Source organism: Rattus norvegicus, chromosome 6 (assembly GCF_021556685.1).
Source record: "Rattus norvegicus strain SHRSP/BbbUtx chromosome 6, alternate assembly SHRSP_T2T, whole genome shotgun sequence".
In the NCBI taxonomy this organism is placed as follows: Eukaryota; Metazoa; Chordata; class Mammalia; order Rodentia; family Muridae; genus Rattus; species Rattus norvegicus.
Genome location: NC_141539.1, coordinates 106548016 through 106574485, shown reverse-complemented (window position 1 = coordinate 106574485; position 26470 = coordinate 106548016). Strand labels below are relative to the sequence as shown.

The following is a 26470-nucleotide window of genomic DNA, read 5'->3' as shown; positions in this document are numbered from 1 at the left end:
TGGTGCGCACTTGGCACAGTGCTCATGGCAGTCACAGCCTTACAGGTGTGCTCTGAGTTTTCAGGCTAAAGTGTAGGTATCACCTTCCCCTAGAAGCTACTTCACAGAGGGAAAACACTGGCAGCAATGTTGGCACACTGGATCTTAGTAATGGTGAAGCCCCTTCTCCCTGTCTGCACTCTGCTCCCAGAGAGTACATATTTCATGAGGAATAAAAATGACTCGAATGTTAGGGTGGAAGGAAAGAGTCTTTGCAGTGAGGAAGGGAAAGAAAACAGCTTCAACTTTTCCATTCTAGTCTGAGCCCACATTATAAAGAGATAGTTTTTCCACATTGAGGAATAATAATTCCTTTATCGAGCCAGTCTGAAACTTTGGGTGGAAAGTAGGGAAGGGGTTGGGTAGGTGGAAAATGGGTGGAAATGGAAGGAAGAAAGCATAGAGCAATAAAAAGGAAGGTGGAGAGGGTGAGTTGGCTTAATGAGAATAAAGGGGCTAAAGACTTCCAATACTCTGCCAGCGACAATGCAGCTTAACATGCTTGGGCGGCTTCCCAGGAGAAATCCTGGGAGAGGCAGTTTGCAGTGGTTCCTAGGCACTAGTCCAGGTTCTGCTCCTGGACCTACCATTAGCTGTTAAGACCTCAGGCAAATGTACAACCTCTGAAATCTGGCTGAGCAGTTCACCCTTATTCTAGCTCTGACAGTTGTCTCATTCAAGCACATACCTACCAAGCAGCATTTGTTCTAGGCTAACTGTGGGGAATGGCAGCAGGGAATACAAAGCTTCTATAAAGAACCCAATCCTCTGTTTGTCTGTCTGACTCAGGGTCTCACTGTGAAGCCCAGGCTGGCCTTAAATTCATGGATAATCCTCCTGCCTAAATTTCCTAAATGCTGTGATTATAGACAAAGAGCCAAATACTTTAGCCACTGGTTTTTACTATACCTATTAAACTTTTTGCCATCACAGCACAAAAGTAGCCGGAAACAATATATACTCAAGAATGAGCATACCATGTTCCACTCAAATCCAACTTAGAGGCACTGAAATTTGAATTTCATGTAATTTTTACATGTTATAAAATATTACTTTTCTGCTTTTTTTTTTTAGCATGTTAAAAATATGGTTAGCATGCAGGTCATACAAAGCAGGCAGCAAGCCAAGTGGTGGTACATATTTGTAATCCCAGCACTAAAGAGTTAGAGGAAGGAGGTCCTCAAACTCAAGACCAATCTGTCTTATCGCATTAAATCAAGTTTTCCAGGCTAGCTCTCGCTACATAGTGGGGGTTAGCATGGAGCGGTTTGCTAGCTTCTGCTCTGGAGTAAAGAACAGTAAGCATGACAACTTTAACACTGTGTTTCTGTACCTATCACTTCTGGAGACCTTGTATAGGCCAGCCTTGTTTTCCTTTTCCTACAAGCATGATCCCATTCATCAATGGTACCAGAGGTTGTACTGGGGTTCCTCGTGGCTAGGAGGGGAATCAGAAAAGAAGTATGCGCATCGTAGGGAAGGCTATAAGGGAACAACTGAGTCAATAACTGTTTCTCTCAACAGTTCAGAATAATGCAAAAAACGGATGAGCCCACCCTCCAGAAACCTGCCATCCCGGTTGTTCTAAAGAACTCTGGCAAGGATTTCATTATTGTCAAACACCAATGTTCACACCAGGACTCACAGATGCAGAGATGGTTCTGGCCTGCCATCCAGTGGTCTGCTCAGAACACCCAAGTATGTGTTTTTGGAAGAAATGCCAGGTCTGGATTGCACAAAGTGAAGTGATTAGGGACTTTAGAGCACTGTCAATGCATCGAGAATCAACAAATTCAAAATGGCTCACTCCTGCATTCTCAGTCTCTCCTAGGAACATTCCAGCTTATCATCCTCAATAAAAAAGCTCTCAGAGTTATAAAAATACAGACTGAGGAGCTAGAAATGACAGTCAAGGTTCTATAGTCAACTTCTTCACTTAACACATGAAGAAAATGAGCTATGGGACAGTTAGGTGGCTTTGCCCAGAATTATAATATATATACGTCAGTCACTAGGCCCTATTTTCACTAAGATACAGTATCTCAACTATGTACCTGGTCTGAGAAGAGGCACAGAAAAGCAAGGGGAAAAATGAGCAAACAACAAAAACAAAAGAGTGAACATCATTAAGTGTTTTACTATGTAACATTAATACCTTTACAACCCTCAGTGAGGTAGATACTGTTATTAACCCACTCTGCAGCTGAGGAAACCAGAGACGCACAGTAGCAGTGATGTGCTCAGGGCCACAGGCAGTGATAGGAATGGGCTCTAAACCCAGGCAGTCTGACTCAGCTCATTTCCTCCCCTGTATATCATGCCCTAGCCCCTGGGTTTTCTCTTGCTGAAGATGCCAACAGCTGGGGGGATGGACGATAAAGTAATCAGCAGCAGGTTCCCCATCTCGCTCTATCAGGCTTCAAAGAACTGGCTTCCTGCTGTACATACCACACTATAAAACAAAACAAAACCAACCAATCAAACAAAAAGCTCTTCCTGAACTGCCTAACAAAAAGCAAGACACAAGCTCCCGGAGAAACCCTGGTATAAAGTCTTCCCCTCCCAAACACAAATGGCAGATCTGACTTACCGGAGGCTAATCCGTCTCCCAGCAGACTGCAAAGGATCACCAGTTGAAGAAACACTCCATGACCGACGGAAGTCACAACAAACTCTGAGCTGCTCTTTGGTGCTATCCTGCCATGGCACATCTTTTATCCGTCCGAGGTTTTTACTTATTTGGTTTTTTTTTTTTTTTTTTAAAGAACGACTTAAAATCCAGAAGAATCCTAAAGCCAGCGAGGAGTAGCTTCACCTATAACAAACAAACAAATAAACAGAAAAGACTTAGTAAAGTGAAAAATTGAGCTGTAAGTCGGTTAGATGCAAACACTGCAAGGAAGCCACAATCACACACAAAGTTGGAAGAATTCTAGAGACTGAATCTTCACTGCCGAGAGGAGACAAGCACAGAAGCTCCTCGTGGGGAGCTGCCAAAACTTGCCACCAACTGTTGTCAGGATCTGATCTAGGAGGCAGACCCTTTCGAAAAGGGACAGGGGACGGTTCCAGCTCACCTGTACATCACCTGCTGGGTCGGCCAGGCCCGTGTCTCTTTCAGAAACTGGCTGCTCTGTCAGGACCACTGGCCTATGGGCTCCAGCAGAAAGCAGCTGTTGACACAGAGCTGTTCCGCCTATGTCACTTGGCCTCAAAGCAACTTCAGCTAACCAAAAGGAAAAACAGAGCGAGCACACGTCTTAAAGGAATAACTACACCGCCTAGAGAAGGAATGCAGCAGCAGGAGCCAAGGGCAAGGAGGCTAGCTTATCAGAGGCCTAGAAGCCCCTGAGGAGCTCTTTCAACAGCCCTGAATCTCAAACTATTCAAGGCTCAACCCACACACCTGTGACTGGCGGGGTGGGTAACGTTATAGGCTGTAGTTGCTAAATGGCCCTACCACCCATTCTGGTTCAGAATGACCTAGGAAGAATAGTAAGAAGTATTGTTTAAAAAAAATAAAATAAAATCAAGCCCAGTGTGGTGGCACACATTTTAATCTCAGTGTTCTGGAGGAAGAGTTGGGGAGATCTCTGTGAGTTCAAGGCCAACCTAGTCTATAAAGGAGTCACAGATCAACCAATACAGAGAGACCCTGTCTCAATCAAACAACAAACAAAACCAAGTAACAGTCAAGAATGTAAGGAGTATTTTCTTCTAAATGTCTGTAGAGAAGACGCTGGGTTGATAAAACATAAAGTGGGCCTATTTTACTCAGCTATTTACTACTTATTCATATATTTTAGCTTATAGAAGGTAATTAAAAACAACATACTTCCTTTTAAAAAATTTCCAGGGGTTGGGGATTTAGCTCAGCGGTAGAGCGCTTGCCTAGCAAGCACAAGGCCCTGGGTTTGGTCCCCAGCTCCGAAAAAAAGAAAAGAAAAATAAAATTTCCATACACTCAATGTAAAGCTCTAACAGCACAGATCAGAGGGCCTCCCATCTACAATCCTAACAAAGGATTCCCTGAGTATTGGCCAAAGATGTTAACCAGACTTTAATATAGGTCTGAAGCCTTGACTCAAACCCATGTCCCCCAGCCCCGAGAAAACAAGAGGTAACAGGAGTTCTCTCAGTGTAAATAGAGCAGTTATGAGACTCTTCAGTGAACATTAGTCAGAAACCAAGAACAGGGCTAGCCACTAACTAGTCTTCACCTCTTTTCCCCTGGCAATTGTGACAAAAGCATCTTTGGTCCTTGGCTTTTACTCACTTTAAACTGAGCCATTAAAGCTATGGACAGAGGGGTTCACAGAGAGGTCTGTATGTTTATGCATATGCAGGCTGTGTTCACATTCATACAAATCAGAGAGTGGGAACACCTATATTGGAATATTTGTTCCTTGTAGCTCTTAGCTCAGTTTCCTCTCTGTGAAAGGTTTTGACTCAAGCAAAGTGTACAGCCTATTTAAGCCTATTCGTTGCTGCTACTGCTTTTCGACAAGATGCAAAAAGAGGTGGTGGTATTTAAAGTCAGAGGTTAAAGATGTTACAGGGTATGTCCAGTGCCCTAGCTGGCTAATGACAGATGAGCAATGAGCCTCGTGGTGCTACCACTTCAGTATATCCACACTAAATAACCCTATGAGGAGTTCTTCAGTCATCTCTTTAAGGCAACAGCTGAGAAACTTCAAGAATGCCGTCAGCATGTGCTATACCACAGCACATGCAAAATACATAGTTAAGTGGTGAGTCGGTATATGTAAGGTAGTGCCTTAGGTGTCCTGCACATGAGGATCAGGAGTTAAACAATACTACCCAGAGGAGCTGATGCTGGTCTAAGTCCTAAATGATGTGTGAGATATTGGAGAGGGGGCTGTAGAGGAAGGGAGCAAGGAGGTTTTACCATATCAGGTGAATCGAGAGTGCTCCTGGCAAAGGTTAAAAGAAGGCTAGACCAAGGAGTTCAAAGTCTACTTGAAAAGTAAGTAACACTGACAAGGGTGTTAAGTAGGGAAGTTACAAAAGCACGTTTTTAAAACTTATTGTTTTAAAGTTATGTATATATGTTTTCTCTATGTATAGGTATGTGCATATTGAATGCAAAGGTTGGAGGAAGAGTGTTAATCCTTTGGAACTGCAGGACCACAGTTGTGAGCTGCTAGATATGGCAGCTCCTGTCTTCTGGAAGAACAGTATCGCACTCTCAACCACTAAGCCACCTCTCTGTTTCAGCACAGCAATTTTATTTTTTAAGACCACTCTGGAAGGAATTTTAAAGAATTTGTCAAGACAGATGATAATCTCAACATTTTTTATGTTATATATAATGCCTTTGGAAGGCAACTTAATAACACAGGTCCCGAAAAGTACATATTCTCTGATATATATATATCTATAGGACACCCAAGAACATTGTTTAGAAAAGGAAAACACTGGAAAGCCAAATTAGTTATAGTACTTAAAAATACTGTTCAGGGCTGGAGAGATGGCTCAGTGGTTAAGAGCACAGACTGCTATTCCAGAGGTCCTGAGTTCAAATCCCAGCAACCACATGGTGGCTCACAACCATCTGTAATGGGATCTGATGCCCTCTTCTGGTGTGTCTGAAGACAGCTACAGTGTACTTACATATAATAAATAAATTTAAAAAAAAATACTGTTCAGTTACTTGCATCCTGCTGCCTCAACCCCCCAAGGATTATAGGTGCATGCCATTATGCCCAGCCCATGCTTGGGTTTTTAAAAGGGTGTATGTTACATACACACTTATATACACCAAATTCCCTCAGGAATAATGCATAAGAAACATTGCCTTTAGAAAGGTAACTGAATGGTTAAAAATCAAGAAGCAAAAAATACAAAAACAATTTCTATATGCATTCTCTCAATCTTCTTGAGCTCTGTACTTTGTATGCATATTAACTTTTCAAAGAGATAAAATACAAATCAATTTAATGTAGCATGACTTTTGTGTCTATTTCTTCAACAAACTTCTTTTTTTTTTCTTTTTTTCCTTTTTTCTTTTTTTCGGAGCTGGGGACCGAACCCAGGGCCTTGTGCTTGCTAGGCAAGTGATCTACCACTGAGCTAAATCCCCAACCCAACAAACTTCTAAGAATAGTCACTTTAAGGGGTCAGCCCTATGGTCATCTCCAGATGAGTCCTTTCCTGACACTTCCTACCATGCCTATTCCCAGGAGAACTGGCTCCCTGGGACCCTTTACTACTTCGACTTGAACTGGCTAGTAAATCTATTTATCCGCCTCACCTCAGTGGACTGAGAGTTCCTTGAAGGCGGAGACAGTATATCACTCATTTTGGAATTTTTCGCATAGCATAGGCCCTTGCATTTGACAGGAGACTGCCAAACTGTGGGAGAAGACAGAGAGTGGAGAGAAGGTGAAGGAGTACAAGCTCCCAATTGTTCTCTCTCACCAACTGCTGGCCTCTCTTATTGCTTAGGCAGCTACCTGAACCAAGAGGCCAATAAAACCTAGTACTTGATCAAATACAAAATGCAGAGTGGTGTGTGGATTTTACAAAATGGGAAAACATAAACGTGTGTCATCAATGGAGTATTTATGTGAAGGATGAGCTAAGGCTACTGCTTCCAAATAACAGAGGAAAGGTAACTTGCAAGATCCCAGAATATCACCAGCTGCAAGAAATCCCAGCTAATTTGGACAAAAAGTCACGGTAATCAGATCTAAATAAGGAATTAACTGCTTTAAACGCAGAATTTTAAAGTCTTCAGTTGGGTATGGTTCTATATACCTATTATCTCAGAACTCAAAACAGAAAGACAGAAATGCTGTAACTTCAAGGTCAACCTGGGTTACGGTATTAGAGACCCTGTTTCAAACAACACCAAATTGGGAGAGGGGTATCACTTTTTTTAGTAGTCAGCCACACTACAGTAAATAATCTCCCACCCATGTTCACACAAGCAACCCGAAGTCAGTGGGTCAGGACTGTACGTATACATGTGTACACGCGCGCGCGTACACACACACACACACACACGCACGCACGCACGCACACACGCGCACACACGCACACACACGCACACATACTTCCAGGCACTGTTAATATTGAGGGAAGTCAGTGGCAGGAACTCACACAAGGCAGAAAACTGGAAACTAGAGGTAATGCAGAGGCAATGGGGTGAATGCTGCTTATTGGCCTGCTCCGTGGCTTGCTCAGCCTGTTTCTTATATGACTCAGGGGTGGCACTGCACAAGTGAGCTAGTCATCCCACATCAATTAGCAGTCAAGAAAATGCATCACGGGCTTGCCCACAGGACAATCTGGTGAGGGCATTTTCTTAAGGTTCCCTCTTCCCAAAGAGAACTGGAATTTGAAATTACAGGCATGTATCATGGTGCTTCCTGCTTCATCCTCTACTTTTTTTAAGATTTAATTTGATTATGTTTAATTACGTATACTTGTGTGTCTGTAAGAGGTATATGCATGCCCATGCAGGTCCCATGGAGGCCAGGGGCTTCAAAACCCTTGTAGTTTAAAGAGTTTTAGATAGTTGTGAGCTATGTGATGTGGATGCTAGGATCAAACTTGAACTTGGGTCTTCTAGAACAGCAGTAGGAGCTCAAACCACAGAATCATCTCCAGCCTTAGAGCCTCTATTTAAAAAACAAAACCCAAACCATACATGATTGAAAACAAGTAACTGGAACTAAGCCTCTGTTTTCTTTCTTTTTTTTTTCCTTTCTTTTGTTTTTATTTTTCCAGACAGGGTTTCACTGCATAGTCCTGGCTGTCCTCAAACTCAGAGATTCTCCTGCCTCTGTTTCCCGAGTGAGTGCTGGGATTAAAGGCAAGCCATACCTCAATTTTCAAAGCGAGTATTCGTCCGCCCTCATAGAAATGTGACAACTGAAGTTCTAGGTGAGTAGGGGTGAGAGATAGCAAGGCTTTCTGGCTTCTATTTCCATTTCTAAGAATGACTCTCAGGTCTCATCTCATCCATAGAATTTTTCTTTAATGCTTTTATATTTCTCTTTGTGTAACCCAGGTCTCTTCAAGCAGAGTTTTTCCCTCCAAAACACAGGGCAAGAGAAGACATGGAAAGCCTACATTCACCGTTCTGGTTTTCTTTCTTAGGAACATAGCTGTTGTTCTCAAAGTAGGCAGTAGCAATAAGTTCCGTGAGCTATAGATCATAGATGGTCAGCCCCACAAAGACAAGGTGCTGGCCTTTCATGTTTGTGAACCAACACCAATAAAACCTAGGGGCTGCATCTGCATCCTGCCCAATGTGAAGAGCTCTCATTTCTGCCCCTACACTTCCATACTGTCCCTAAGCTGTAACTCTAACCTTAGGGGAGTCACTTATCTCATCTCTACCTGTTTCCTCCTCTGTAAAGTGGGAGAGGGGTATCATTTACTTAACTATCTTACTAGGTTCTGATGAAGCTCAGACAGTCCAAGAAGAAAAATGAGAAGAAATTCTGTTAACTAGACCTGGGGTTTCTGTGTAGTCTTCGCCAGAACCTGCAACCTGAGCCCACAGTTTATATGCTACTTGCTTACTGTTACTGTCCAGGTTCATGACACAACCGGCTAAGAAAGGTTAAAGGTGCCCAAGAGTTACCTTCAAAACTATCTCAATGCTTGAAAAGTAGCAACTGGTGGAGCAACGAGAACCAGCAGGCACCCTATTCACTAGGTAGATCAGGCACACATCACTTGGTCCACTTGCCCAGATGTCGCCACTCCTGTGGAGAAAGTCAGTCTTACTGAAGTAGTGGGGCCATGCATGCCATGCTGAGCTTTCCTCTCTTGATTCAAAAGGGCCTGACCCAGAAGACCCTGATTCCCAGGTACTGGAATGTTAACTTCAGTCCACATACAATTTTTAGGATGAATTATTAGATAAACCATGAATCATGTATCCATTAATCAGGAAAGGGGATTGGGAAGAGAAAACCAATTTGAAACCTTTTCTTATCTCAGACTAATACAGAAGGGGGTGCGGGAGAGTAAGAGTGTAGAACAAGATACTGTACTCCTTTGAGCAACCATCTACACCAACCCTCACATTGCTACATGATGGGAAAGGACAAAGACCATTTTCTAAGTCTGAACAGAATGGAAACACCTGATTACACTTCAGAACATAATAACAAGAAGCCCAAAGTTCCCAGAGGAGAATATCAAAAGGTGACTCCCCAGGCCCTTCCTTGACTCTTACCTTGAAGGGACTGCAGAATTTCCCCTTCACTCCCATCCGAACCATCAAGACCTCCTACTACCCCTATAAACAGTATGAGGTTTTGTACGTGCCTTCCTTCTTCCTCCTGTGGATTTTCCAGTCATCTACTTCTATTTCCTCCAAGTCAGTAACATTTCAGTGCTTATTGGGATTTGAGGAACATTTGGCAGAACCTTACCTTACCCACTGCACTGCAGGGCAGAGCAAGGAAGCAGAAGGGAGGAGAGGGAGGGGAGGAAAGGAAGAGAGAGGAAGGGAAGGGGAATGGGGGGGGGGGTAGTAATCCAGGCTGTCGTTGAATTTGCAAGCAACCCCTCAAATGCTGGGACTATAGCTATGCTCCACCACTCCTAGGTAAAAATAACTTTAGTTGAAATTTAATCTGCTCCTAATTATAAAAATTACCCTCAGCTTTCCTCTTAAGCCACCTAAAAGTTCCTGGAATGTGCCAGAGACTTTCTTGAATTGCTCTGATATTCCTTACAGCCTGTGATGCTCCAGAAAAGCTGCTTTGCTGTTGATACACTCAGGGCATCACATTTCTCCCAAGACCCAGGCAAGCAGGACTACCAGTGACACACTACCATATCCTCGCTCAGTCGCTCAGTCTTCTAGGACCTGGCCGCAGTTTTGACTACAGCAGGCACCTGACCCGGGAGACAGCTAAGCTAGGCCCAGCTTCAGCATTAGGCAGTGGTTCTGTCCTCAAGCAAGTCACCTAGTCTTCCCTGTTCTTAGTTAGGGATGGGCCTGGATGGCTCCCAAGGCCCTTTCAGGTCTAAGGAATTCAAAGCCTTCTAGAAATGACCCAAAAGTATTTCCTCTGAAAAACTCTACAGATGTTCTACTCTAACTAAAAGGTAGAGATGCTAAATCTCTCCCAGCAGCCCCTCAGCCTTCATCTTCCGAACTCTAGCGTCTTTCCCCCATGCACTGCAGTAAGCTCAAGAGGCTACTTTCCATTTAGAGCGTAAGCACCCACCAGCACATTTGCTCAGCATCTAGCACACAGTGTTCCAAAAACAACAAACATCTAACAGAGAGAGAGAAAGAGAAAACAAAAAGCCAACCACTTCAACACAGCAGAACAATGTAGCACTGCAGGAGCCTAGGGAAGAGAGAGAAATGAAGGAGAAATGAGGAGGGGAAAACAAAGCAAAACTGACTCTGACAGAAAAATCGAGGAAGCGAAGAACTCATCCATAAATGTGTAATGTGTAGCCAGGAAGCCACTTTTTTAAGGCAGAGGCTTACCAGGGACTGATAGGCCGATCTACAACGAAAAACTTCACTTCCTGTGCTTCTATTTCCTTACCAGTGGAAGGGAAAAGCTTCACTAAGTATCTCCCAGGAACAGCACTGCAGACCAGGGCAGATCTCGGGTCCACTTGGACAGTATTAATTGGATGGTCGAGGGAAAGTACTTTTCAGTTCCCATCTGCAAACTGATGACACCGATCTTCTGGGACTATGTGAGGTGGAAAACACGAAGTATGAGCTATAGAATGGATCTGACACTGACTTCAGTTCATGATGGTGAGTGTTCTTTCTCCCATCAGGCTGTGGCTGATACCCAAAGGTTCTCTAAGGGCAGCCTGTGAATGTGGTTTAGAAACATCCGGAAATCAGGCTTAAAGCACAAGGTCAGTTCAGATTTAAAAAAAGCAAAACCCCAAAACAACTTGAGTTAAACAAGTAAACCTTCCTTTTTCAACCTTAAACAAGGCTCTTTCCAAATTCCAAAATATTTTTAAAGGCACTTACCTAAGCATATATGAAAAATTAAATACCCATTTGCCTGCTTGTAAAGAGTGCCCTGCTCTTTTGTTTGGGGATGGGGGCGGGGATTCACTCTATGTAACCCTGACTGGCCTGGATCTCTGTGTAGACCAAGCTGTCCTTGAACTCAAAGAGACTAAGCTGTCCCTGCCTCCTGAGGCAATTCTACCTTGAGACAACCAAGTATACTCCCTCCTGGGAGGCGGTAGAGACAGGTTTCCTCCATACGCTGCATCTACCACAGGTAATGACTACTTCACCAAGTCTACTTCTCTCCACAACCCAGAGTACTCAATAAATACTTGTTGAACTCAAGGGGATAAAAACCTCCCACAGATAGTTTGTGCAGAAAAGATGGCAAAGCAGCAACAGACAGGAAGCATGAGGGGAGGGGCTGTATCAGCTTCAGGTCTGAGGAAGGCTGCAAATGCTCACAGAAACAGCAGGGATTAGTTTCTAGGCTCCACAGATAGATCTTCTATGTCATTATACCCTCTACAGGATTCACAGCAGAGCTGAAAAGGCTCCGATACTTACTTTGCAAATAGAAATTCAAGAAAGTAATTTGTTCAGTCTGCACCCTCACACCTCTACATTTCCAGGAACCGATTATACTGCAGTTCAGGACAACTAGATGTCCTCTGTACAAGGTCTGGGTAATCACAGAGCTCAAATGTGGTATCTTGCTCTCAAGGAACTCATAATAGGCTGTTTATCTACAGCATTCACAGTGTTACTAGGACCTAGAAGAAACAAATATTTTACAGTGCTAGGAGAAAACAAAGGAGTTAAGAGCAAAGACTCAAAACTATGTACGGGCGGGATATGTATAAGCTATACCCTGAACTCAAGCACACATTGGTGATCACAATTCTAAAACAATCTTTTGCAGGCAGAAACTACTTATTTGCAGTGATAAAACAAAAACAAAACAAACAAAAACTCAGAAGACCAAGTCATTTTTTTTTAGGATGAAGAGGGGAGCAATTCATTTTGTCTGCGTAGAATCACAGAATCCTTTTGTCTGGTAACAAGAAATAAATACATATCTATATATGTCACTGGGGAGGATATTTAGGAGCCATTTTAGTATTCAGAGTAGTTATGGCTGTGCAGGAAACACCTCCTCCATGTCAAAAATAGCAAACCCAAAGGAAAAGGCTGCTGCACTTGTGTTTACTTTTTACCATCTACGTGGATGGCTTTCCAAAGGTCCTCAAGTGGGATGATATAAACAGGTCTGTGTCACTTCCTGGTTCTCAGGCCTTCTGCTACATTCCCAGTCTGTCTGGGAAGGCTGCCTATTTAAAAATAAACCTTTAAAGCTCACAAAAAAACTCTAAAAAAACTTAAACCATCCTTTCCTTTATTTCATCTATTTCACTGAAATTAAACGGGGTAGAGAGCAAGAAAAGAGAGAAAATAAGCACAGAGAAGGAATTTTGAGTTCAAAACAAAACAAAAGGGGCTGGGGATTTAGCTCAGTGGTAGAGCGCTTACATAGGAAGCACAAGGCCCTGGGTTCGGTCCCCAGCTCCGGAAAAAAAGAACCAAAAAAAAAAAAAAAAAAAAAAAACAAACAAAACAGAAACTGTGCTCAATGAAAAGTCAAAGTCAAGAGAAGTGGGCTCTGCTTCTGTATCACCTCTACTTGGAAAAACTGACCTTGAGCAAACAAAGACACTTGATTCCTCACAAGGGGGGCTCCTTCGGTCCTAATCCTGGCATAATTATCCAACGTGTTTGAGACACAGGCTCCTGGTCTCCTTACTTACTTCACCTCCATGGCTTTTCTGGCATATGCTGGCATATTATGAGTCATCAGAAATGGTAATTACTATTATCATTAATACCTATCCTTATTATTGTTATCATCATTTGAAAGAGAGGGTTGGGACAGATGAGCTCTATTTAGGAGCATCTCTGTTCCAAATTCTTTAATTCTTAGTTACTTTCTCTTCTTTTTCTTCCATTTTTCTTTTAAGAGTGCTAGACAAGAAAAGGGAGATAAATTAGGAAAGTCTAATAGTTAAACAAACATCCTCAGCCTCTATGTTAGAAACATGGGAACGGTCAACCCAGAAGGAAATCCACAAGTAGGTTAAAATGAAATAATGAGATATATCACTCTCCAAAATGGAAAGACTTGCATATTTTCTTTTTTTATTAGACTCATAGCTTGTGACATATTCACCCACAATGCACTCCCATGAATGCCAAGGACAACATTCCCCTGGCAGAACCTGACTTCAGACACTTTACCTTTCACTACATGAAGGTCCCCAGCAGCCCTTTAAAAACCTAGCCTTTTAGAAACCCTAAAAGATAGATAGCACAGTAGTCAATCCCACTCACTTCTACTGATTAATCCTACCACCAAAGTTTTGTTGTGGTGGGGTTGCTTCTCTCTCTCTGTCTGTCTGTCTGTCTGTCTGTCTGTCTGTCTGTCTGTCTGTCTCTCTGTCTCTGTCTCTCTTTCTCTCTCTCTCTCTCTCTCTCTCTCTCTCTCTCTCTCACACACACACACACACACACACACACACACACACACACACTCCTCTTCTTGTGGTGGAGTTTGTAGCTCACTCATTTGGTATAGGCCCCACTAACACTGCATAAAATCTGGCCTGATGGTGCATACTAGTAATCTCAGCACTTAGGAGCAGGAGGTGAGGTCATCCTCACCTATACATCAAGTCCCAAGCCAACCTGAAACACATGGGACCCTATCCTTAAAATAACAACAACAACAACAACAACAACAACAACAACAACAACAACAACAACAATAAAGGTTCCTTTGCTACCCCTATCTCCTATGTGTGTGTTTTCACTCACAATTTTATGCCAGCTAAGAACCTCCAAACTCAAGAGTTACTAAAAGTGATGAGGGCACATTACTTTGCTCTTGCCTTTTTTCTTCTCTGTACAAAGCTGAAGAAAGGCAAGCTTGACTCACAACCTTCCGAGTAAGTAATTCAGCCCATACATATTGTTTGAAGATATCTCAGGAGGAAAAATGGAAAACAGGGTGATGACCCTCAAGACACAAAGGTGACAGAGGCTCATCATTTACATCTGAAAGAAATCCAAAGTTTCCAGAGGTTTTTATTTCTCTGATTTTTCTTTCTGCAGTGCTATTTATATTACATGAAGATTCTCAAGGACCAGGGCAAAGGACAAAGCACTCACAGAGTAAACAAAAACTCAGCAAAGGCTCACTAGCAGAGTGGTTAGTGGACAGCATCTGGAACACAACTAAGACCTGGATAAAATGAGGCATAACATGCATCACAATAGAAGTCAGAGTTGGGGAGGGAGCCCTAGACCCATCCATACAATTATCCCTGAAAAAATAGGTTGCTGCTCACCCACACTGATTCAGACACTGCTTCCCTTGCTCAGGTCACTCACAGGCAGCAGATGGCCCTAGCCCTAGGCAGATGGCTGAATATGAACAGGACAAAACTAAGGCCCATCCCTTATTACAAGAGTGCCTGGGGGTTGGCACAGCTCAAAATCAACAGCATCTTCCAAGGTTCTCCAGCACCCACAGAGCTCATAAAGAGACTGGGTAAAGAGTTTAGAGTTAGGGAAAGATCTAGTACAACTCTCAAGGTGGTCAGTCACTCATTTACTGTGTATTTACCACAATACAAGCAGTGTACCAGCAACTAGGGAAACAGTGATGACAGAGGTGGTGACAAAAGACTATCTGCTCTCAGGAAGTTCTCTGAAATGTAAGGGCAAACAAGTAAACAGATGGCAGTACAGCACGGAAGTGCTGAGTCCAGGGAAAAACAGCAGGGGAGGCCAGAGACACCCAGAATGCAGTGGTCCAAACTGACCCTGGTTTTATAGGTGTTCGCTAAACAGACATGAAAGAGGTAGAGAAAAACTCAGGGATGATTGCAAAAAGAAACAACTTAAGAGACAGAAGAGAATCAAGAACTACCCACCATTGCTCCTAGCATGAGACCCTAGCCATTACTACCTAAAATGAACTACGGGGCCATCTTATCATGACCTATCTATTCAATTTAATAGAAACTGTAACCTCAGCATGAGCTGCAACTTGCCCAGGGATACAGGCCTTGAGTGCCTAAACCAGATCTCTCTCTTGCTTAACAGTTTCCTCAGGTGTTTCCCAATCACAATCTATATCAGCTACAGGCCTGCTTTCCCTGGGTTAGGTATATTCTAAACACCTCTGAGGCCTCTCTACCAAATACAAATTCAGTAACAAGAGTTCCTTCAGGAGCGCCAGTGTGGTACGAGAGCTCATGAGAAAATAGTAACAGGTACCTACCTACCTTCTCTACTGGAAAGAAAGCAGCAGGCATTTGCAACAGAACAAGAGAGGCTGTCTCTCTACAAATGCATCACACACACACACACACACACACACACACACACACACACACAATTTTAAAAATGGGACACCTTAGAAATGCAAGACTGAGGGAAATCTGTCAGTATAGAACAGGATACGTGCAGCCAAGCTTAAGATTCTACAGCCTGTTTCCCAGGAGCCTACCTCCTTGTCTAGCTAGTCACATTAACTTAGCTATGAGAAGCAGTCACTATAGAGAAGTTACCCTTATGGGGTTGGGGATTTAGCTCAGTGGTAGAGCGCTTGCCTGGGAAGCGCAAGGCCCTGGGTTCGGTCCCCAGCTCCGGGGAAAAAAAGAGAAGTTACCCTTGGGGGTAGGCCATCAGTCTAGCAGACAAGCCTTCAATGTCCTGTCACCTCAATCTCTACTCTCCACAGCAACTGCTCTGTGATCCCAGCTCTCAACCAGGCTGCCTACTCTGGATCAGAGTACAAGTAAGGTGGAAGAGAACATTTATTAACTTTTGGAGTTTAACTGTCTCTCTACAATCTAAACAGACAAGAAGTACAGTTGTTCAACTGCTAAAGCATAATTTCTCTTCTGATTATAACCAAGCAAAATTACATGCCAGTATCTATGCAGAGAGGGGGCTGGCAAGAAGGCTCAGCTGATAAAAAGAGGGAACCTGACAACCTAAGTTTGATCCCTAGGACCTACATCACCACATGGAAAGAACTTACTCAGAGTTGTCTTCTGACCTCCATGCACCCTACCCCCCCACACACAAACTGAATGCTTTTTGCTTTCCCACTCTGCCTGCCGATCCTCTACTCTAAGACCCTAAAGCAAAGGTACGATGAAGACGTCCTAACGATCAGACATCTTTGCAGCCTCCCTTACCCTCAGATTGGTCCTCTGACCACATACTCCAGTGCAACTGACAAATGATGGCTTTGAGGTCTGAGGATGCAGTTCAGCGGTACAACATTTATAATAATTAATAATGTATTATTATTTATAGAGGAACACAGAGACATCATAAATAAGGCTGTCTGATCTGGGCTTTTGGGGCCCAAACCAGCTGGGAACAGCCAAGGAACATAAGTGGCTTGCCAAAAGAACTGATTTATCCAAGGACTGAAAAGCCACGTCCAGGCCTTGTATCCACATCTACCATGAGAAAGCAATGAGTGGAGGTGAGGGTATTTATGTCTGTGTGAGATGACTCTATCCAGACTTCCTTCCCCCATTAAAAACTACCCTTTAGACCCCAAACTTCTAAAAGAGAAAAGCAATTCTGATTTCCAGAACTTTTTTCTCTGCTTCTTAAAACAAATGAATGTTCCCATAAGGAAAGATCAGCTAAGGGTTGGTAGAGAAGGATGACTATTTTAAGTTCCAGAGCCATTACACTTCTGTAAAAACTTCCTCTAAAGAGGCAAAACACCTATTCAAAACAGAAAACATTCTTCATGCAGATTACTTCTCGAAAGTACACCATTTTGGCAGACATATGTCTCTGCTCTTCATGTCTACTTCTTCTTCTTCTTCTTTTTTTTTTTTTTTTTCTTTTTTTTTGGAGCTGGGGACCGAACCCAGGACCTTGCGCTTGCTAGGCAAGCACTCTACCACTGAGCTAAATCCCCAACCCCTCTACTTCTTCTTTTACACGACATTAAAACTCTCACACACAATGTGAGCTACGACTTTTCTTATTAGGAGCTTTAGAAATAACTAGTTTACTGTTGATCCTGGCCATACACACAGACACACCTGAATTTCAAATATTGAAGAGATAGGAAGACTGTAGGTTGAGGCCAGCCTACATTATACAGTGAGTTCAATGGCATTCTGGACTACACAGTGATAACCTATGGGGGTTGGGGGGATACTCAAGGAGGGAAAGGCAAGCAGATCTCTGAGTCAGTAGCAAGCCTGCTCTATATACCAAGTTCTAGGACAACCAAAATCTCATAGTGAGACTCTGTCTCAAACAAACAAAAAACAGGAAGAAAAATAGATCCCCAAATTGATTTCTCAAAAAAGTTAACAATAGAACATATGAACCAGCTATTTCACTCCTAGGTATATACACAGAAAACTTTATACCACCACAGAGATATCTGCACCACCCCCTCATGGTTATTACTGCTTCATTTACTATAACAGAACTGAAAACAACTTAGTTGTCTATCAATAGATTAATGGACAATAAAAATCAGCTAAGCCCCATGCACATGTGTGCGTGAACACACACACACACACACACACACACACACACACACACATCAACTACTACTATTATTACTCAGCTCTTAAGAAAAATGAAGTTAAAAATGCAGAAAAAGAAACTTAGAATATATAATATTAAGTGAGGTCACACATCTCAGAAAGAAAAAACTGTATGCTCTCTCTTACATGTGGAACTATAATATAACAATATGTATATGATACACACACGATAGACAAATGCACATGTGGGGAGCATAGCATAGCGTAAAAAGAGAAATAAAGTTGTTTTTCTAGGTCTAATCTGTCACGGATTTGGATGGTACATAAGTGCAAAGCGTAAACTGTGAAGCTCTGCAGCTTCCCTTCTGAACGCGTACTCTAACTGTACAGAGATTCACTGATTACGCAGACTTGGGATCTACTTATTTTTGACATGTGATGTTTCTATTTATTTGCAAGTTTTTTATAATAAAGTTTATAAAAATTTTAAATTAAGAAAAGTAATCTTTACAAAGTAGTAGTACTACCTCACAACGTAATCAGGGTACCTGGTACTGTATGTAATCATCACTACTACTAAAGACCTATACTTCATCACAAAATGCTGCAATATCTAGGTAAATGCAAGTCATCATCTTTTTAGGCAGAATAAAACAGGAAAAGGCAACAGCATTTCTCAAAGATGCAAGCTTCTGAGAATCATTCACTAGCTTATCCGCTGTAACAGTAGTACAGCTGGTACCCGGGTGTACTCGCAAAAATAAAGATCTACAAAGGTAAAGAAGGGTTTGGAGAAAGTCTTCTTGTGAGAAAAAAAGGACAATAGTTTCACTTCCATGTAAATGACAATTCCCTGAGTTCTGTCTATGCAACTTACTTTCTCCCTAAATTCAGCAAACTTGAATGTACCCAAGGAATTTATCTGGCTGAAGCTGGTCCTTGCTCAAGGTTATTACCAAATGTTTCAGTTCTAGGCAGTTCAAAGGAGAAATAGGATGTGGGGGTGGAGATGGGTCAACAGGATGCTTAAAACTCTACTCCCAAGTCAGAAGTAGAAGGCACTACTTTTAATTTTATCCAAGATTTTATTAGTTGTTATAAAAACAAAACAAAACAAAACAAAACCCTAGCATAGGCCTTTGTATAACAAGTTCAAATGTCCAAGCTACCCAGATAAATGCAATTCAAATGTCAATAATACAAATAAGTAAGTCCTTAGCCCGACAGATCTGTTTATTGGTATTCCTACCTAGTTCCTTAAACTATAAACTTCCCTGTGCATCTTTCACACCTTCTATTGGGGTGACTCACCACAGAAAGAAACTGCATCAAACAGAGGCCCCTGCTCTTACCACCTCTCCTAGCAATCTTCTACAATAAACATATTTTCTACCCAAACCTTTCAGCATCTAGGAAAATCTCAAGGTGGGAAAAACTTACAATACTGCGCCTGTTCTTGCTGGTTTCTCTTAGGTGTTGGTCCCCAATATTCTAAAAACTCAAATGGCACCCAGTTTCCAGATCCTTGCTCTATGCTCTGGGACCACCTAAAATTCTGTTAAGACCCACGTTCACTGTTTTACCATTTACTAAGAGTCTGCTCTAACTAGCTTGTAAAATGCACAGGACACACAGACCTCAAACCCACCAGAACTTTCAACAGACTTAAGGCGACTGCAGCTTCAGACAGCAAACAACCAAGGCAGGCGTATCTATTTTACTGTTCTGTGTGAGCGCAATAATGTTGAACTGTAAAGTATGAAGGTGAGAATAAGCAACAACTACCTAGGGGTAATGAACAAAGCAATGAAAAAAAGAAGAGAAAAAATAAATTAGGGGTTGGGGATTTAGCTCAGTGGTAGAGCGCTTGCCTAGCAAGCACAAGGCCCTGGGTTCGGTCCCCAGCTCCGAAAAAAAGAAAAGAAAAAAAAAAAAAAAAAAAAAAAAGAAAAAGAAACTCTCCAGCTTAAGGAAACAGTGGTATGGCTCCTGCCAAATTCGGAAGCAACCTTCCTGTAAAGACCATTGGACACAGAATCTGTGTGATGCTGTACCCATTCCAGATTTAAACCAATGGAGAGTAAATAAATAAAAGTAGATTTGTGCTCTTGTATTTAAAAAAAAAAGTAATAAAAAAGTATTAAGAAACAAAGACAGGGACACATAAAGCACCGGAGAATGGGAAAGGCCAAAGATCAAGGAAGAACAGAAAATAAATTCCATTCTAAAGTCCTCAGGTCAAGGCACAGTTCTTACTGGTTTCCACAGTTTCTGCCACCTGGCAAGTTCTGGTTATGTTACAAAGTATTAAGCATTCAATTGACTCTCCAGGTAAGGCCAGCTTGGAAACTCATCCTGGGGTCAGCAGGCAGTGGGAAATGACTATTCTTGAGCAGGAAACCTGACCTGATCTAATTCCACAGCATCAACTAGAGGCCCTCCAGGAACACAGGAGGAAAGAATAGGGAAGTCACACCCTGACACACAGCTTTTATTCTTTTACCTAATCCCCAGAGATGATAAGCACCTTGAAAGGGAGCTAACTGACCCTGGCAAGAACAACTAACAGCAAACTGCAAAGCCAGTCACAGCAACTACAAAAAGGCTTAGTCGGGTTACTGGTGACAGGAACCTGCAGAAGGTGGCACAAGAAGGCTTCTGAAGGAGGAGTACTGAGAAGAGCTGGAAGATTAGGTTTCCATTCCCAGATGGTGCCATTATCTCCAAACCTCAATGCTTTGGCTCTGCTGACAGATGCAAATGCTAAGGTCGGCCAGCTCGGCACTGGCTTGTTTCTGGGAACGGGGATTACACATTCCATCCTTCCCATCTGTCTGTGGTTTTATATGCAGGCTGTGATTTCCCGCCATTCCTGTGTATGGGATCGATGAGAAGATAAGGACAAGCACAGGCAACTCCTCTGTCCATCACTGTGACAAGCACGTCTCAAGAGTCCTGCACAATGGCTAACTCCAATTATGGGAAGAAGAGAAAGAAGGAAGCATCTTGCTTTGAAAGCTATAAGGGAAGTGCCCTTCTTACACAATCAATTTCCCCTTTTGGCAGAGCCTTCCCAGAATGCATTTAGTGAGAACAAGGGAGAAAACCCAACATTTTCCAACCCTGAGTCCTGACCAATTCCTGCACAGATGAGGAAACCCAAGATCCTTTATAGCCTTACTGTGTGAAAATGACACAAACCAAGGAACCAAGAATCAACATATAAGGCCAAAAATGTTTCCAAGTATACAACACCCTTGAAAACTGAATAATAGCCTTTCACAGTGGTGACTCTGACACAAGTAGGGACAGGACACAAGTAGGACAGGAAGATTGAATGTTCATGGCCAGAGTAGGTCACAGCAAGAATTTGTCAAGCCTCACCAATAATTTTTTTTTCCTTTTCTTATGTTCTTTGAGGTAGGTTTCATATATTTCAGGCTGAAATATACATTCATATATTTCAGATTCCATGTATTAACTAAAAATGACCTTGAATTTCTTTTTTCCCCCCTCCTTTTTTCTCTTTATGCAAACCCCTGGCTATCTTGGATTAGCTATATAAACCAGGGTGGCCTCAAACTCAAAGAGACCCACCTGCCTTTGCTTCCCAAGTGCTAGGAATAAAGGTATTTATGCCCAGGCTTTATGTGGTGCTGAGAATCGTGCATGCTACGAGCTACCAACAAAACTAGTCCTCGATCTGTGATTTCTAAAAGATTTTCAAGATCTGGGAAAAACAAGTTTCAGATGTGCATGTTCAAACAGGAAAAGTACATTTCAGTGCTTTTCTAACTATTAAATAAACATAAGGGGAAAGAGAGCAGATTGAATGAAGAACAAAGTGTTGGTTATAACTTGGTGACATTTTCTAAACAAGAACTTCCCTCCCACCAGTGACAGATTCAAGCACTCCAGAACAATCACACTGTATTCTTCCACACAGGGGCCTCAGAAAACTTAATCTAGAAGTGACCTGAGAATATCTGTTACTGCAGGACCTTTCCAGCATCAGGCCTCCTAGAGATGGCAAACTGTCCTTTATAAAATAATGGTCTGATTGTGCCAGTGGGGAGAGGGACATTTTGTCCTTCTCAATAACTGAGGTGGTCCCAATTCCATCCCAGTATTATGAACCCTCCAGACAATAACACCATCATTATTATATTAACTAGCATCTGACTGCTTATTCATTGAGTATGAATCTAGGCACTTTACACTTACTATCTGATCTAGGCACTATTATTATCTGGTTATAGGCAGGGAAACCTAGCAGTAGGGGGTAAAAGAGATGGGGTGAGACTTCACACTAAGCAGTCTTACCCCAAAGCATGCAATCTTGATAGAGGCATAAATTTGTTTCATGTAATTCATTTTTTTTTTCTTTTCTTTTTTTCGGAGCTGGGGACCGAACCCAGGGCCTTGTGCTTGCTAGGCAAGTGCTCTACCACTGAGCTAAATCCCCAACCCCATGTAATTCATTTTAAATGTTAACACTATTTCTGGGCTGCATAGCTAGATGGCTCAGGGGTTATGAGTACTTGCTGTTCTTCTAGAGGTCCCGAGCTTCAGCACTGATGTAAAACATCCCACAGTTCCAGGGGAGGTCAACATCCTCTTCTGGCATCCTTAGGCACTCACATACATGTGCATATACACAAAGATACAAACTGAAAGAGTAAATCTAAAATCAAAAGCATTAGACTGTAGATTAGGAGGAACCTTCATAAGAAGACAAACAGGAAGTTATAGTGGTGGTCCAGACTGCTATTTACAGCTATGAACCTTCTGAGGTGCTAGGCACTTCAGAATGAGTGAAGGAACCCATGAGGGCACTGATTGCTGAAGGGCCAGAGTGCTGTGGTTCTATCTTCCTGCAGTCTGTTTTGTTTTAGTATTTAATAAATGGGTTTCATGATGACATTCTCATATACTATTGTATCTTGCATCACCACCCTCCCCTTCCCCCATTTCCTCCTCTGACTTAGCACATTTCCTCTCCCAAAATACCCAAAATAGCACACCCCCCCTTCTAGTGGCCTGCTCGGCCTCAGCCTTGTCCTCCACCCACTTACCCACTCCTCTGAAACATCAGTGTTAACCACACCCCTGTCCCAGCAATGTAACTGGTCACTCCTAGAAGAGACAACTCTCGACAACTCAAATCCTCAGTGCCTTGGGTTGAGAGGACAAGGAAGGGTTGTGGCCCAGCCAACCCAGGCCAAATCCCATGCCACCATTCCTTGCTATGGTCTGGTGAATAGTGTTAAATTATGGAAGCTCCCAAGGCCTTCCTTGTTCTTGAATCTCTTATTTATACTAAAGTTCTTGTTTGCACAGACCACCCCACACACAGTTTCCTTTCTATGTTCATGTCAGCATATGGCCAGGTGATTTTAAAGCATACTTCAGGTGACAAGGGGGCTCTGAAGCCTTTTTAAGATTTGGGAATATAGGGGTCGGGGATTTAGCTCAGTGGTAGAGCGCTTGCCTAGCAAGCGCAAGGCCCTGGGTTCGGTCCCCAGCTCCGAAAAAAAGAAAAGAAAAATAAATAAATAATAAATAAATAAATAAAAAAGATTTGGGAATATAAGTCACTAGATGAATAATTCCCTAAACTGCAAATGAGCTGGACAGTAACTTTAAGTCATAGGTAGTACATTTCTTAAAGGCACTAACACATGAAATGGAATGAAAAATCAGATACTAACTGATAGCTCTTAACAGATATGCATCTACCAGCATTTGCCTTTTCTTATGAACCTGATTTCTCTAGAAATTAACTGCCAAAGATGGATACACTGGATAATTACCATCCAACTCAGCACTCTTAATAAAAACTTGTACAGAAATGGCAGAAGGAGTTTTGTTATTTGTTTTGGAGTGGTGTTTTCTTTAAAATTCTAAATATAAAGCATGTTGCAGGGGTCTCTTCACTTGTTTGTAACCTGAGTAAAAATTCCCTCACTTCAAGGCTGTGGCTCTCTGTGCCAGCAATAGTAAATCTCCACCACATGTGAGCTCACTAGATTATTACAGGGCTGCAGCATGTGGCCAAGAGTTCAGACAGCCCGATTCTGATACTTCCAAGCTATGCCAGCACAGACAAGATTTTTAAGCCAGGCTGGAACCCAGGCCTATTATGGTAGCTACCTGGAAGCCTGAGGAAGTTCAAAGCCCTGCGTGGGCTACAAGACTGAACCAAGGTCAACTTACTGGACTCTTTCTCAAAATAAAAAGTCAAAAGAGGACCGGAGGGTTAGGGATACGAATGCTCAGTCAGTAGAGCATTTCAGAATATACAAAGCTCTGATTTTAATACTCCACACTACATAAGCAGGGCATGAGAGTGTAAACCTGTAATCCCAGCAACCTGGCAGGGAAGCAGGAGGATCAGAAGTTTAAAGTTATCCTTGATTATATAATAAGTTTGTAACCACCTTCATATATATGATTCTCTGTCTCAAAACAAACATCCTTCCACCCCCACCAGCAGATACTCAATAAATCCATGTTAAATTAGACTGACTACAGAGCTGTCAGGCTATGAACAGAACAACCCCAGCCCTGTAGCCAGAGGATGGGGAACAAACAGGAATCATCATTCCTGGGCATTCCTAACTTGAGAACAGACAAGAGGGCTACTATTCCCAGGCCAGACGCCAACTCATTCCTGAAAGGGAAGGGAGCAGCCAGAGGTCACTCAGAGGGAAATGTCAGGATTGCCCCCTGCACAAATGACCTCTGAAGCAGTAGGGAGTCAGGCTAATGTAATGGGACATTGTACAGGCCCTCCCACCAGGCCAAATGGGGATCCATACATGTTTCAGATGCATATAAAGCTGCCTTGCTAATTGAAATGGGAATTGCCTTTTACAGGGCTTAGGCCAATCTATAAATACCAGGAACCAAAAGGCTTCCTGTAGGGGCTCAACCGCACCTTCCCTATCAGGTCTTCTATGCCTCAAGCAAACCCCAGGGAGCACCCCTCAGAAAAGATCTGTCCTCCAGCAGTACACATTCACCCCAAGAAATATACCCCTTCTCTTCTTCTACGTTAGCCTGTTTTTGTTGTTCTTTCCTTCCCATTTACTTCATCTAAACAATCCGCTCTCAAACACCCTTACTTGGTGTTACCCTCTTTTTCTTCCAGGTAATTGTTCTGTCACCCTCTCCAGCCCATTCAATGCTTCAATATTCCTATCCCACAGACTCTGTCTACCATAAAAGAAACACCAGCTCTGAAATCACTGCAACTCTGGTTCTAGCTCCAGCACAGTAAATTACAGTATTCCATACTGCTGAGCCTTCTGTCCTGATCTATAAAGTGAAACAAGCTTGCCAGGTAAAATACCCAGCACAGTGCCACACAGTACATCCTGTCCTACTCCCCAGAGGATTTTCCTTCTTCCTTGACTCTACTACTTAGATAGAATCACTCAAGGTGCCATAGCTTTGAAAATCCAAAAGTCACACTAGAAGAGAGACTTCACTCTGTAATGTTATCTCTGTAGTCCTAACAGCAACCTCCTGGTCACTTTGCGCCTGTCTCCTACAAATGACCTACTTGGGAAAAGAGAGTAATCAGAGGGATAGAAATGAAGAGTCATTAAGTCTCTATATGGTAAGAACAGATGTTACATGTGACCAGAGCTCCAAGAGCAGGAGAGTCCCACAATCCCACATTTACAGATTAATTTTATCCTGATGGCAAGAACATCAGTCATTTTTGTTAGAAAAACCATCTGGTTCATTAAAAAAAAAAGTTTTAGGGGCTGGAGAGATGGCTCAGTGGTTAAGAGCATTGACTGCTCTTCCAGAGGACCTGAGTTCAATTCCCAGCACCCACATGGTGGCCCACAACCATCTGTAATAGGATCTGACTCCCTTTTCTGGTGTGTCTGAGGACAGCTACATGCTGTATTTGTATACATAAAATAAATAAATCTTTAAAAAAAAAAACTTCAGAGAAGGATAGACTGGAATGTTCTGAACTTGATAGGTCAGAAACTTGAAGTACAAACAAGGACAATAATAGAGAGCCTGCCATGTAGCAAAGTAGATGTGGAAAGGGGGACAGGGAAACAAGCCCCACCCTCTATAATTCAGGATGTGGTCCATCTGCCACAGAAAGTGGGGAAAAAATAGGATTCAAACTTGGCCAAGCTTGAGTCTTGTTAACCTCTCAGGACAGACCAATGGTGCTCTACTATGACACTGTCCACAGTCCTGGCCATGAGCAGACACCTCCAAGACCTGATACACTGATAGAGCAGGTGTTTCCAGACATCAGAGGTATCAGGGCTATTTCCGCTGTAACCCAAGCCCTCTGGGTATGATGCTAGGTGGCTACATAACAAGGTCCTAGCATAAAAGAAAAGAAAAGAAATGGGGGGGGGGGATGAGGGAGGTCAAAGAAAAGAAGAGGAGGAGGAGGAGGACAAGGATGACGAGGAGGGGGAGAGGGAGAATGTAAAGAAGGGAGGCAAAGTCACCTATTCATTCTGTGTCTCACCTTCAGTAACTAGTGTAATTCTCACCTCGCTTTATAACCCATAGGCACAAGAATGAGAGCTGGCAGCACCAACATTATTAGCTGAACACTTCCCATGTGCTGGATGCCAGTCTAGCACTGTACATTTCTTACTTCATATGATCCTCAAAACCCACAGCCTACGGTAGGTACATGCAAATATTAACTCCCACTTTCAGTTGAAGAAGCTGAGGCTTAGAAAGAGACTTACTCACAGCCATGCCCTCAGAAAACTCTGAGAAAGCATGGGTCTGCTCCTTGTATTACATCTTTCCCAAACTGCTATTTGAATAGCTTTTAGTTATCAGAACTGTG

At 42.6% G+C, this 26470-nt stretch overlaps 1 protein-coding gene across 11 annotated transcripts in view; it reads right to left on the bottom strand.

The window, feature by feature from the left end:
* Positions 1 to 26470, bottom strand: part of Susd6 (sushi domain containing 6) — a 93771-nt gene that overhangs the window by 52611 nt on the left and 14690 nt on the right. For 2 of the 11 annotated variants that reach the window (XM_087554614.1, XM_087554621.1), the window contains exons 2-5: positions 11594 to 11799; positions 10593 to 10745; positions 8657 to 8780; positions 2630 to 2854 (exon numbers count right to left, since the gene is read on the bottom strand). In XM_087554614.1, coding sequence (XP_087410740.1) covers positions 2630 to 2750 — 121 coding nt within the window. In that variant the 5' untranslated portion in view covers positions 2751 to 2854; positions 8657 to 8780; positions 10593 to 10745; positions 11594 to 11799. 11 annotated transcript variants of the gene reach the window in all.